The 15,127-nt window shown below is 32.9% G+C and overlaps 1 protein-coding gene and 1 long non-coding RNA gene across 2 annotated transcripts; both read left to right on the top strand.

Moving 5' to 3' along the window:
- Positions 1–228: 228 nt before the first annotated feature.
- LOC105324692 (uncharacterized) lies at positions 229–1,680 on the top strand. Its single transcript, XM_034479447.2, has 4 exons — positions 229–247; positions 349–409; positions 572–787; positions 1,507–1,680. Exons 2-4 carry the CDS (start codon positions 355–357, stop codon positions 1,662–1,664), a joined length of 429 nt encoding a protein of 142 aa, XP_034335338.2. The 5' UTR covers positions 229–247; positions 349–354; the 3' UTR covers positions 1,665–1,680.
- A 7,333-nt stretch (positions 1,681–9,013) lies between these two features.
- LOC136271321 (uncharacterized) lies at positions 9,014–14,849 on the top strand. Its single transcript, XR_010709239.1, has 4 exons — positions 9,014–9,271; positions 14,116–14,308; positions 14,407–14,469; positions 14,636–14,849. It is a non-coding gene; the product is annotated as an uncharacterized lncRNA (long non-coding RNA).
- Positions 14,850–15,127: the final 278 nt, after the last annotated feature.

The following is a 15,127-nucleotide window of genomic DNA, read 5'->3' as shown; positions in this document are numbered from 1 at the left end:
AACATGTTTGATGTTAAATGTCATGAGAGGATTTCACACGGCAATTATTTTAAATTTTCAGGAGGCGAATATAAAGGATGATTGTTTGTCACATCAAATTATGGCCTAAAGGATCTCAATCAAGTATAATTATACTTTTTTTATTTCCACGGGCATAATATATGTCACTCAAAATAATTAAACATTGCAGCAGAGTTATAAAAGGAGGTCTATCTAATTTGATTTCATTACATTCTACAACTTCACTGTAAGTGCTAAACGTCTGACTGTGTTATGATGTACATTTTATTTAAAGGTTTGATAGTACATGTAAGTAAACTACATCGGTTTACCATTTTATTCTTGCAGGTCACCATGATGCAGTTTTTTACTTGTGAGTCAGTAGCTGTATTGTCTGTTGTTCTAGGAGGTAAAATACATGCTTCTTTAAGAATATTTTTTTTTAGAAAATAAACCTCATTTCTATGCATTTTTTTAATGTATATACTGAATTCATTTCTTTTTACAGACAGGTGCTAGAATGTAAAATTTACCTTGAATTTTATATAAGTTTTGATTCAATTTTAAACAGCTGTTCTTAGTTCACCTCCTGGCACCTACTTTGATTGTGAGAAGTACCCGGAAAGTCAATATCAGTGGGACCAGATAGATAGGACAAGAAGGATATGCGCACGGGGGACCGAAGACGGTGAAGACTTTATTTACTGTAGGCACTGGGAGTGTGAAAACCTAGAGTGTCCTGAAGATGAACAGATTACAAGGAACGATGGATGCAAATCATGTCCAGGTTGGTTAAAGTTTTCTAAGAGGAAGAGGGAGCATGGAATTTCTGACAATAGTCGAATAAAACTGTATTTGTTCTCGTGATCTATAGTATTTCTGCCTGCTAGTATGTCAATCAGTACATTTGTATTTTATAATTCATTTTTAACTTGTAAGTGAACCTGGATAATGTGTCGAAGAAATGTTTTATTTTGCAAGGAATAATTATGATAAATACAATGCTTCTAAGGACTGATTGATGAAACATTTTTTTAAGTGGCCAACTTTCTTTATATTGCGAGTTATCATGGAAATGAGTCGGAAACATTAACCATTCCCTATGCGGAGATTGGTTGCAAATATTATATATTGATTTGTTCCCTAAATGTCAGTCGTTTTCAAACTTAAAAAAATAAATATCACTTAATACAATTGGCGTATGTATTAAACCTCTTAATGTAATCGATAAGAATTTGTTTTCTTCAAGAGTCTAATTATCGAAAACGGAATTACTTCACGTACAAAGTTTCTTCACGGAATTCATTTTTTTTATTCTTTCCATGTAATAACATTTTCAAACTATACATATCCCATTGATATTTTCAAAAAAAAATGAGCAGCAGACAAAAACAATATATTCTTTCTCCTTAGTACATATAGGTCCATCATTACAATTTATTCTGCCTCCTTAATCATAACTGATTCATAGATTTTTTTAATGTGCTGTACATTATCATATTTCAGGATTTTGCTCGTCAGGTGGAAAGAATTACCCGTTAGGTAAAAGTTTTAGGTGTGCAGATAACGTTAACACTTGCAGATGTTTGAATTTTGGACTGGTGAGCACACGCATGGGATACTTTCCCGAGAGTCTGTGTAATGCTACAACGATCAACCAATAAAACAAACATGAAGCAATGTTTTTCGTATCATTTATGGGGACTTGGACACGATTTAAAATCAAAACTTGTATTTTCATTTTTTATGTGTAAAAGGGTTTACTGTTGCATTTTAAATTATCAACCAAAATATTGAATGTTAAAGTCAAGTGACAATCGAGATACAGGGGTAATAATTGATTGTTATGCAAACAAAGCTCGAGTCTTATAGTTGTTTACAAAAAAATGCAGTGTAGAGAATTGCCATTTCTTAGTCAAAATGACATGTAACATTTTTTAAACCAATTCAATATATCCATAAATACTATTATCAACAAAAGAAGAAAACATTTCATTTACACTTACTCCAATACAACACACATGTGAAAATCACAATATTCGAGCTTTGTTTATATAACAAAGAGTTATGACCTCTGTATCTTGCTTATAATTTGATATTTGACTTTCAAATTTTTATATACATGTAGCATTATAAACTTCTGTATTTATCATTATAAACATTGAAAATGGAAAGATAAAATATAAAAGTCCCTTTTATGTGTTTCATAATGATTTTCATATTTTTAGCAATTTGTACAATTTTAATAAGTAATATAAATCTATCAACTTCATATGAAAGATTTGAAAGGCAAGCAAGTATGATTTTTATTTTTTATCATTTAAGATACTTGTAACTTCAAAATTTTAAGCAAAAAGTTCCTTGTTGCTAGCTAAAACAGGCCCGAATTGTGTGTTTAACATTCAATAAGGCAAAACAATGAATACAATAATTAAAGTTCTAAGTGTTTCCGGTCATCGTATAACGATTTTAAATAATTGTATAAGAAATAAACACATGTGTTTTGTGTTGTCGTTGGGATTGTTCGTTCCCATCGAACTCTTAAGTGGTTAAGATCGATGTTGCGACCCGAGCCATTGACTCTTGCTGAATACAACGTATACTACCGATTTGGGTGAATATTGCATAAAGCTTTTGACTGTATACAGAGAAAAATTTGCTCCCGTTTTAGTATCGCCCCTTTCGCCCTCGTTGCAAGCGACCGAATTTAAAACTGGGCAAATTCCAATGTTCCAAATTGTATATCTTTAAACACAACTTTGTATAGACAAATTCAAGAGGAGGCAAAACTGTATGCAAGAAAGGAACAGCGAAAATAACACACGGCAAAAATAACATTATATACAGTAATTGATCTCAATCGGCATTTTCTATTTTTTGTGTACTGTCGATGAAAAGATATATTGGTCACGAAGTGTTGAAAAATTTGCATTATTTTATATTTCAAATTATTCTATTTTCCAGGGTGAACACCAAAACCTTTTGAAGAGTCTATAATCAATTAAAATGTCATAATATTTATATTATTCCGGTGCAATTCAAAGTGATTTTCAGGCATTCATAAGTCATACAAATAAATGAATATTTACATATTTATTTTTTCTTAAATTAAGGTACAAGATATTTAAACATTTATTTCAAGTGCTATTTTTGTTTAATTTGTATCTTTTTGGGAATAATGTCAAATTTTTCACATTAAAAGATATCTTGACTCTAAAGTGTATAAACGAAAGGACAATCATTTAATTGTTGATCTTTACCGATGTTGTAACACCTCTAAAATTGTACATAATAATGATATGAATAAGTAAAATATTTCGTTCCAATTAAACCCCTCCCCCCCTCTGTATGTTATAGTTGCTGCTCTGCAGGCTTGGGGCTAATTACATCGTAAAGTAATGCATTACATTACCATTACTTCATGAATTTGGGCATTAAATTACCATTACCATTACTTGATTTTCTTGAAGTAATGCATTACATTACCATTTCATGAGTAAAGTAATGCATTACCATTACCATTACTTTGTTTTAAAAGAGTAAAGCTAATAAAGAGTTTTTGCAAATGTTTCAAATATAAAGCACTCTTTAACATATCTACAGGTTCATGCTCAGTATTAGTTTCAAATTCAATGAATAAACAAGAGTCATTCTTTTTTTTGCTCAATATATAATCATCTTGTGGCATTATGAACAACATATTACGTAAGTAAAATGATAAGCGATTATTAAAAGCTAAATAGAGATATTTCCCCAGATTACACAAATTTTTATAATTTTGGACACTTAATTGTATTAATTCATAAACAGATGGTTTTCCCCAGTTATATTTATTTTAATCGTATTTCTTTATACTGAGGACACTTTAAGACAAAAGATTGCTGTTGCACTTGATGATCAAAGTTTCAAAGGGTTCATCTTTTAACTGCATCCTGTTAGTTTGAAAATCTTCCCAGCTATACTAAATAAATGTTTTACAGGAGCAGTCGAAACTTGGACTGAAAAGTACTGTTTGACGATCTTTATATTATGGTATATTAAGTGCAATAATAGAAAAAATACATGAATCTTGTATTTTCTATCAGTCTAAACTAATGTACAGTGTACTTAATATACGAGAGAGAGATAGAGAGAGAGAGAGAGAGAGAGAGAGAGAGAGAGAGAATAAGTAAGTAAAATTATTTTCAAATGTGTTATAATATTGGAAGTGACATTGATTTTCATCATGGATAGACAGTGCATTCATTTTGCTTTTAAAGGTGCATGTCTGTCTCCTATTCTATTGGGACATAGTGAAGGGGAGGGGAATGGGGGTGTTTAGCACTTCTTATAACAATAGATTGTTTTGATACTTAGATAATCCTGGGGGCATAGTGTGTTGTTTACACATTTCTTATTGAAGTGCAAACTAATTGGAGTAAATTGTTCAAATGATCAAAAACTCTTAATGACAACACTCTTAAAAATGTTATGAAATTGTGCTGTTATATTTAGTAATATTAACAATTCAAAAATCTTTTTTAAAAATAAAATTAAAACATTTTTATCTCAAGAATTATATCTTTCTTCTTCAAAAATAAATTTAATCAAATTCAATTTCAACTATTCATTTATTCATTACATATTTTATTTAAAGTGAACATGCATAAATATAAGCATAGTAATGCAAAGTAATGCCATGTAATGCCAGCATTACACTAGATGTTGGACAGTAATGAATTACATTACCATTACTTGTAATGCTAATTTTGTGGCATTACACATTACTAGCATTACTTTAAAAACATGCAATGCATTGCAATGCATTACCATTACATTTAGCATTACCCCAAGCCTGCTGCTCTGTTAGTGTTGCATGTACATGTATGTGACTGCATGCTCATTTCAATTTGTCATCTGGATGCTTAATTAAGAAACCATGTATAATTAAAAATCATCTAATGCATGTTTGGTAGCAATCTACACGTGATAACTACCCACGAGTTTATAACATCATCAACACCCTTCACGTCAGGTACGAAGCTATCAAAAGTGGAACACATTTGAAAAATGTCAAATTTATTCTGTCTAATTCTACTTTTTTTAAATTTTGTTTGCTTTAATGTGTTGTCAATATTAAAGCGATTCTTGTGTTTGCAGCTAAATAAAATCACATATGACAGACGCGACTCTTGTGAATTAGATACCCGTTGACCGCTAGGTAGTCCAGCCGCGACCATGGCGACCGATTTTCTCGGCCTCGGGCGAGGGATGAGTTACGTAATGTAGCAAACAACTAAGAATTGAGGTCGATTTGAAATGCTTGCATCAAAATGACCCAAATCTATTTCATGGAAGTTATTTTTCTTTTAAATCCATTTTATGTATCTCACTAAATAAGAAAAGGAACGTTTCGTTTATATTTACTCGTTTTTGTTTTTCTGAACGGTTGTCCACTATAAGAACTAAACAGAGGTGACTCCAAAAAAAGACTGTAAGAAAAACATGTACACGTATACTTTTAAGACACTTTTTCTAATGAATTAAAGTATTCCGTATATGCTGGTACACTTCCAGCTGTTAATTTATGTCCGTTATACGCACGAAGACTATTCACTTACTTGCCAAATGAAAACAGGTACATGTTAACAAGACAAGCTTTTTACACTCATATTATGCATAACCGGTACAAACTAATTTTGTAACGACATTGATAACACCATAATTAACAACTTTTCTATCGACAGCTATAACAAAATATTAACCATTTTTGAGTTAAAAAGCGAAACCTTTTAGGGGCTGTAGACCCCTAATTTAAAGGGCCAGCCCTTTTTCAATGGTGTCAAGTAAAAGCCCTCAATATTTTGCACATATTTTGTTCTGTTTGTGTTCAGAGAATATTTTAAACTAAAGAGCTACGAGACAAAAACACAACCAAAAATTAGCATTTTTGAAGCACAAAATTCAAATTAATTTTTTTAAACTTTAAAGGGGGAAAATTGTAAAAATAAAACTCGGAGGACAACATTCAAAGTATCTATTTTTAGGATATGTGACTTTGTAACACATGCTTTGGGCGGTTTCAGAGCCTTTGCGTGCACAGGAATGCCTATATTTTCTTGAAAAAGGGGAATAACTCGGTACCGGAAGTGTTGATTTTAACGATTTTCCCTAGATATTGAGAAATAGTAAATACCAATAAGCCCTTAAAATTTGAACTTTATAGGACGACAAACAAGCAAGACATTTGAGTTTTAAAAAACGTCTAGAAGAAAAAAAAGAATAAAAGGAATTACCAACAGAATCAGTACAAAGTATTCCGTTGAAAACGGAAGACCTTAATTATTCTTTTATTTTGACAAGTAAAAGTTTACAGGTTTTCTGCATTTCTTTTGCTGAGGTACGTTTGATAAAGTTACTTTAGATGATGCGAAATAACAACATGACATAAAGTTGTATTTATTGTTGCAAAATGAGTTACCATAAATAAAGTGGTAAAAAGTCCATATTTATTGAAGTAAATCAAAATTAGATAAAACAGTTAAATGGACAATATAAATATCCAGGATTACTATTTCACCCATTAATAATCCGCAAATGCTACAAAACTAACAATATCGTACTTTTCAATATTTTTTTCTTGTTTTTTGACAAATATATTCTTGTGTAAACATATTAACATGGATTCTTAAATAAGTAATACGAACTATTTTAAAGACTAAGTGATCATGTCAAAAAAGATCACATTCTGCGACTGAATGTTGTTAAATGTATTGGCATATGTTAAACACTTGTCTCGGCATTTCTATTATTGCACTTAATTTTTTTTACTAACACAATGCCAACGACTATACTCAGTAGAAACAAAACTCCAGTAGCAATTGCAATATACATGTATATACCAATAGATGATTTACAAGTCTCTTTCATAGACGTGACTGAAGCTTTAGCAGACATAACAGACATAAAGTTAAACTCATGTGAACTTGAAAATGAACAGTTGTAATGGAAAAAATCTTGAAAATGAAGTCGATTGATAGTTATCCACTCAAGAAAGTCTATGTTATCACAGGAGCACAAAATAGGATTTTCAGAGAAATAGATGACAAGCTTTGATGTTTGAAATAACCTTTTAAATAATGTTCTCGATTCCGATTCAATAGTTGCCAGTCTGTTTTGTTCAAGGTTGATGTAGTTTATATTCCTCATGTGCTTCATTTTCACATTTACTGTCAAAAGCTGATTTTTTCGTAAATTCAAGGCCCGTAATTGGTTCATGTTGTTGAACATGTGCGCAGACAAAACAGTGATATTATTGTCAGACAGATCAAGAAATTCTAATGACACTGTGTTTCGGAAAATCTCCCCTCCAACATCGTTTAACAAGCTTCGACCAAGATTATTTTTGGACATTAACAAGATTCTTAGGCCTCTTGCATGCTCTAAAAACGATTTTGAGATATGAGAGCAAAAATTATTTGAAAGATTGGCTATTTCTATATTTTCAATTCCATGAACTGGTCCATCCCAGGAATATAACAGATTATCTTGCATATAGATTTCTCGTAAACCAGGTGCATTTATTTTGAATTCGGGAATATCTCCGTAGAGACGACTCATATTTCCATGAAAAACATTCAAGGTTTTCGGAAATTCAAATGTCACAAGAAATTGATCATTCCACTTTTTTCTAGAAATAAAAGTGCTAGAAGAAGCTTCACGCTGTTCATTATCATATTCGAGCCAATGGAAGTATTCAATGCTCATACGAGGTCTATATCTATCATGTTTGCAATGAGAATCAAATGTTTGATAAGGAATTGAGCGCATTTGTAAGCTGATATTATAGAATTGTCTATTTTGGAACAAGAAATAATCAATAACAAAGATTCCCTGCGCAAGTTCCATTTCTCCCATAGAAATAGTTGTTAAAGTGTCTGGCAATACCCTCAGTAGTCCCAGTTCAAAATGCTCCAGTTTGTTTTTCTCAAAATTGATTTCTGAAATTTTTGTGTTTTGCAAATACTGAAGAGAACGTTTTAGAATAGTTCCACTCATTCCTGCCAAACAGTTTATTCCTTTTGCGAGAAACGTTTTGATCGAGGTTTTGTTGAGATCATGTGTTATGTTCGGAAGTGACCAGAATCCGAGATGCTGGTTAAACGAAACATCAAGGTGCTCAAGATATTTTAGATTTCCAAATGCGCCTTCTTCAATTTCTAAAATATTACAAGCAGACACATCCAAATAAACAAGTCGAGGCGTGTACAAAAACATGTCTTTTGAAATTCTTTCGAAACTGCAATTTCCTGTCTTTCCAGATACGTCAAGTTTTTGAAACTTTTCTAAGCGTCCAAATCCCTTCCCAAACGTTAAACTTCCAATTCCGTCCATTTTAAGAGTTTGTAATGACTTTAATTTTGAATATTCTTTATCGTTTAAGTATCCATGAGGAATATAGGTTGGTATGTTACTTTTTAAATTCAGCTCGGTTAGAGAATGCAGATCATCAAAAAATCCCTCGTAAAAATATGTTTGGTTTAATCGGTTTCTTTCCAAATTTAAAGTTTTAAGATTGTACAATCCACGAAACGGGTGCCCATAAAGTCTGTATAAGCTATTTCGAGATAAATCAAGGTAAGTAACATTACTTGGAAACCAATTGTTAATCCAATATATACGATTGTTACTGAGATCTATCCATGTCACATTAGATGAAAACACTGGAACACTACGAAGACCTCGATTGGAACAATCAGCTTTCAGCATATTTGTTTGACCTTTCCCTTTCTGACATAAGCACTTAACGGATCCAAAATGACAGGTGTCCCAGTTTTCCTTTCCAAGAGAGGCAGTTATTAACAAACCAAAATACAAGACAGTTATTTGGACAATACTGCTTATAAAGAAAGCCATTACAAATTAATCACGGCACATATTTTCCTTCTCTAGCAAAATCTTCTGCGTTTTACATGTGTCTATTCTCACATAGCTTGTATCCGGTATCGGGTAAACCCCTAAATTTCACGTAACATTGTATTGTCATTCATGCAGAATAAATGCATTCTTGCGTCAATCGGTCTAAAGCTTGCCAATCGGAGCAGATTGTTATGTAAAAATCTTTACCTATTTTAAAACCCAACAACACGCTACCTTGAGATTTTGTGCACTGCTTTTAAATAAGACTAAGTCATTGATGCATAGTGCGCAGTTGGCGCATAAGATTATGAATTTTTGGCTGAACCGGAGTATATAAACGCTGTTCTTCTCCCATTCTAAGGCACGTTTAAAGGTAAATTCAAGATAAATAGAACATGTAATGAAACTTTACAGACCTGTACAACACTATTTTTTCCAGATGTTTTTTTTTTACAAATGTAGATAATATGTTTACGGTGTGACCGTTGGGGCGAGCGCAGAAGGAACCACACATCTGTCATCATTGTTAAATGCAGCCCGTGGACTTGCCCTAACCCAAAAACTTTGGCTTTGTCTCGAAAACTTTTACCACCGCAAGGAACCCGAAATTATCAAACTTTTATTCCATTGGCCCCTTCCTAGTCTTATACACTTAAACAAACTACCACTGAGCATTAATAAAATGTTAAACAGACTTACATTGTATTAAAATATTTTGATAAACACAACGCCGTTTTTTTTTTATGTAGATACAATTATGTTTTATCTTTTCTTTACCTTTTAATAATGATCATTAAAATCAGTAAAAATAAATTTTGTTTGTTATTTCTCATTTTGCCCGTGTTTTAATTATTTTCCTCAGTGACATTAATTTTGTTTTAAATCTTTTTAATTTTTGTACGCTATATAAGCGTTGTAGACATGTGCCCTCACCCCTTTCTTAGTGTGTGATATCCAATATTATTTGACCACATATACAACTATATAACAAATACATGTACCGGTAAATATTTTAACGCATATTTTTGCACGTAGATCTAATAATGATTAGACTTTTCTTTCTTAATAATTTTTTGTCACCTACCTAAAGTATGGATATATGATTGGATCAATATGACAATAAATTTAGCATGGAACTTGCATGTGTATTTACTAAGCAAAAAAAAATTAATCAAAACAAAACTAATCAGCCAAAGAGTCACCGTTAACACTGATACTGAGTACTTCCTACATGATCCAGTACATATGCTTGATCCACCTCTAAATGTATCGCGGGAAATTAAAACGCGAGATCTTTGTGACGTCATAGTTAACATTCTTTTGCGCTCGACAGTTTTCGTAATTTGTCGGACAAATTCGGAGAAGGAAATGACGTCATATGTCAGCCAAAGTTCAGTTTTTTTACGTAAGCTTATGTGTTGTTTACTGTAATGTTTTTAGAAGGATTTTTTTTATTGTTAAATGAAAATGATGTATGCGATGTAGAGGTAAGAATTTTCTGTAGAAACACTTTCTGTTCCACCATGTTGCTATGCACCGCAAAGGATCACTGGGATAGTAGAACGTTTTCACGCGGGTCCACAAAATTTTCTTTGAACAATGTGCAGATTTCAACTCGAATTTCCTCCGTTCTTACACGTTGTATATGGAGCTCGCTACACGAGCGGCGCTTCGCGCCGCCTCGCTGCGCTCGCTATTAAGATATATTGTATTGCAGTTGTTACTAACACTTAAAGAATGTGATGCAAAAAAACGGGTCTATTCTCTAACGTGGAAAGCACCTTTAAATATACGTATCGCTTGAGAGCCATGATATCTAAATAAAGACACATTACGTAAACGACTACATATATATTTACATAGCAGGTATATTCCGTATGTAGGCAAAATAAACAAATATTTCACGTGCATTTCTATCGAACACGGCAACTACCAAATACAGTTAAAAATATAACCATATATTCTGTATTCGAATTTTATCATATATCAATTTGATTTCTACTGTCCAGCGAGTTTAAAACATAACTCTTGAAATACATTGATAAATCTGATTCTGGCTCTTCAAACCCGTCAGAAATGTAATTATAATCATTCAATGTTTCTATAGTATCAAAATAAACGCTAAGTCTAAATTAAAAGGTAGAACAAATTTATACGTATTACTACTAAATACTTTCATTAACCTATTCCTTCAACACCGATTCGAACTTCTTTTTTGGGAGTTGATTTTAATCAACTCTCCTATGCAGTTACTCAGACAAACCGAAAGTGAAACAGTGTTTGGACCTCAGCACAAATCATTGCTGCTGACAAGACTTAGTTCTTGAAAATATATAATAAATATTAATAAATTCGATGTAATGTATGATAAAGCATTGTTTTTCAAGGAAACTAATTTATAAATACCTTGAAAATAGTCAGATTTTAAATGGTACGAACAATTCAAATATTTTTTGTAGTCGTATGTATTCCTACGCCACAGTTCAATATAGTCTCGTTCAACTCGACGCTCGGCTGTCTCCGTAAATCCTTGTCGGAGATTTACGGTGTCAGCCAAGCGTTTGGTTGAACGAGACTAGAGTTCAATATTGCTTGGATCCATACAATTTTCGAGAAATATTTCTATTACTGATACATGGTTTGATTGAATTAATTTAATCTTTAAATATTATTTAACATGATTCATATGGGGGTTTCTTGACATTCTTGTCGAACAAGTTCAGAAATTCATGTTATAAAAATGTGCGTGACTCAAATTAGAAACTAAATGTACTTTTTATGCAAAATAACATATCATCGATTTTAAAATAAATAAACATCGACAAAATCAACTCCCGTCAGTTCTTCAGTACTTTCATTCTTTTTTTGCTTTTAACAACCTGTGCATGTACACGTATCTTTGAAATCAGCATACCCGGTTACTCATTAAAAGGGTGAAAAATCAATTTTCTACATTGCTGCATACTGAGTACATTGTTTTAAAATTTCTTGTTCAGAAGAACATGTTTATCAAGTGTATATAACGGGGACTTAACACAGTAACGTTAAATGAAAAGCACGCATACATTGACAAGAGTTTAAATAACTTTTTCAGACATTCTTAAATTATCTATTTACATAACCTTTCCATGCGATTTAAAGATATATGTATGAAAAAATCCAACTTTTTCGGGATTCGAACCCGGTCAAAAATGTAAGACACGGTTTAAATCTATTCTAACTGCGTAACAACTAGCCACTCTGGACCACAATGAAAGAGGGGAAATTTAACACATTGTTTTTAGACTTCAAAGGTATTAATATTTTTTTTTAAAAGTAAGATTTATTAAAAATGCCTCTTTGAAACAACAAGAGGCCCATGGGCCACATCGCTCTCCTGAGGAACAATATGTATGATAAAATTAGCTAAATGGAGTCAAAACACAAACTATCTAGACAATATACAATAATTCATGTAGATCCTGTATAAATAAAATCATCCCCCCCCCCCTGCATTTTCTTAAGTTTATAATCATTACCCCCTTTTCTAACAGGATGATTTTATAGTCACTAAAACAATTGTTTATATATGGGATACAAACCTACATCAAACTCTGAACCTTCTTGTGAGGCCAAAGAATTGTCCTCGGGCCAAAGTCTAAACAATTATAAAGAATCATCTGGCTGATAAGTTTCTGAGAAAAAGATTTTTAAAGGTTTACTGTACATATTCCTATGTAAGACTACCCCCCAACCCCCCCAATTGTGGCCCAACCCTATTCCCGGGGTGTCATTATTTTCACAGCTTTGAATCTACACTACCTGCGAATGCTTCCAAACATGTTTAAGCTTTCCTGGCTGCTTAGTTTCTGAGAGGAAGATTTTTAAAGATTAACTTAATATATTCCCATGTAAAACTTAAACACCCCCCAATGTGGCCACACTCTACCCCCAGGGATCATGATTTTCACAACTTTGAATCTACACTACCTGAGGAAACTTCCACACAAGTTTCAGCCTTCCTGGCTGATTAGTTTCTGAGATGAAGATTTTTAAAGGTTTACTCTATATATTCCTATGTAAAACTTCGACATTCCATTGTGTCCCACCCTACCCCCGGGGGTCAAATTTTCACAACTTTGACTCTACACAACCTGAGGTTGCTTCCACACAAGTTTAAGCTTTCCTGGCTGATTATTATCTGAGAAGAAGATTTTTAAAGATTTACTCAATATATTCGTATGTAAAACTTCGACCCCCCCCCCCCCCCCCCCCATTGTGGCCAACCCTACCCGGGGGTCATGATTTTCACAATTTTGAATATACACTACATAAGAACACTTCCAAACAAGTTTGAGCTTTCCTGGCTGATTGTTTTTCGAGAAAAAAAATTTTAAAGATTAACTCTATATATTCATATGTAAAACTTTAACACCCCTTAATGTGGCCCCACCCTACCCCTAGGGGTCATGGTTTTCACAACTTTAAATTTACATTACTTCAGGATGCTTCCACTCAAGTTTCAGCTTTCCTGGTTGATCAGTTTTTGAGAAGAAGATTTTTTAAGAAAGATTTACTCTATATATTCCTATGTTAAACTTTCACCCCCATTGTAGCCAACCCTACCCCTGGGGGTCATGATTTTCACAACTTTGAATCAACACCACCTGGAGATACTTCCATACAAGTTTCAGCTTTCCTGGCTGATTAGTTTCTGAGAAGAGGATTTTTAAAGATTTACTCTTTATAATCCTATGTAAACCTTCGACTCCCCATTGTGGCCCCACCCTACCCCCAGGGGTCATGATTTTCACAGCTTTGAATATACACTACCTGAGGATACTTCCACACAAGTTTCAGCTTTCCTTGCTTAATGGTTCTTGAGAAGAAGATTTTTGAAAAATTTCTCTAAATTTTTTATTAATTTCTAATTATCTCTCCTTGAACATAGGTGTGGCCCTTAATTTTCTTAACTTTGGAATCCCTTTGCATGAGGATGATTTGTGCCAAGTTTGGTTGAAATTGGCCCAGTAGTTCTTGAGAAGATGTGGAAAATGTGAAAAGTTTAAGGACAGACGGACGGACGAACGACAGACAAAATGTGATCAGAAAAACTCACTTAAGCTTTCAGCTCAGGTGAGCCAAAAACGATCTTAACTTAAGCGACAGTGATAGTCATACAAATGAAAATGACTGATACCCGCCCAGAGATTATTCATTATTTATCCTAATTTTTAGATTCCAAGGGTTAAATAATTGAGCGACAGCAACAGATGCATTTCCCAGAATCATTTTTAATAAAATTTCATTTCCACAAGGAAGATATTTGTCACCCCGTAAGTTAAAACAATTAAATGCATTCGGAGGTTTATAAAAGCAGACTTTTCAGGAGAGAAGTTCATATTTTCCTAACTCCACGTCGTGGTTACCGGTAAGTGTTACATACATTACTATTTACTGCAACGTATTAAATAGACATCAATTTGTTGCTGCAAAAACACCGCGGTATTAAAGTTGATATATTTTCAGGAAAAAACAAAATGGCGTTTCTTTCCCCAAGAACAGTAGTTGCATTCATGTCGATATTTGCAGGTGAGTGTAAATTACGTTTGATTTTCATCAAATCATATTTGATCAATTTAATTAGTTCTGGCATTACATGATCAAGTCAAACAATATCATCAGTTGTATGCGTTCTACCACGCATTTGAAATGATGAATCGATTTTATGATAATATATTTCTTTATATTTCAAAAGTTGTATTTAGTATAACTCCAGAGAGCTACTACTTTGAGTGTGAGCAGTACCCAAGAGATCAGTGGGACCAGATAGATAAAACAAACAGGGAATGCATGAGGGAGGATGTTGACGGCGTGGATACAATGTTTTGACATCACTGGGAGTGTGATGTACCGGAGTGTCCAGAAGAAGAACAGATTACATGAGAAGATGGATGCAAAGCATGCCCAGGTCGATGTAAATATAGTTTACATATCACTCTTAAAATTAAAAAAATTTCATCCGATTTTAATGTTTACAATGCTTTAGTAAAGCATTCTTTAGTAAAGCCAACCAAAATTTGAGTGTGATTCGTTGAGTTATAAGCACGTTACAGCGCTTACAATTCTTTGCTATGTAAAGAAAGCGTTTATTTACATTTTAAACGTTGAAGTGAAAACTTCAGTGTTACAGAAAATGAGTGTTGCAAACGTTAGGATTTATTTATTTATGCTTAAAATGAATAAAAAG

The sequence above is a fragment of the Magallana gigas genome, chromosome 9, assembly GCF_963853765.1.
Source record: "Magallana gigas chromosome 9, xbMagGiga1.1, whole genome shotgun sequence".
NCBI classification, from domain to species: domain Eukaryota; kingdom Metazoa; phylum Mollusca; class Bivalvia; order Ostreida; family Ostreidae; genus Magallana; species Magallana gigas.
Note: the sequence above shows the minus strand (reverse complement) of the source record. Positions and strands in the feature narration are given on the sequence as shown.

What these genes read in the sequence shown, in the direction of transcription:
- LOC105324692 (XM_034479447.2), top strand. Translation starts at nt 355, where the DNA reads ATGATGCAGTTTTTTACTTGTGAGTCAGTAGCTGTATTGTCTGTTGTT. An exon ending in ATTGTCTGTTGTTCTAGGAG is followed by an intron (nt 410 to 571) that starts GTAAAATACATG and finishes AATTTTAAACAG; the next exon opens with CTGTTCTTAGTTCACCTCCT. An exon ending in TGGATGCAAATCATGTCCAG is followed by an intron (nt 788 to 1,506) that starts GTTGGTTAAAGT and finishes ATCATATTTCAG; the next exon opens with GATTTTGCTCGTCAGGTGGA.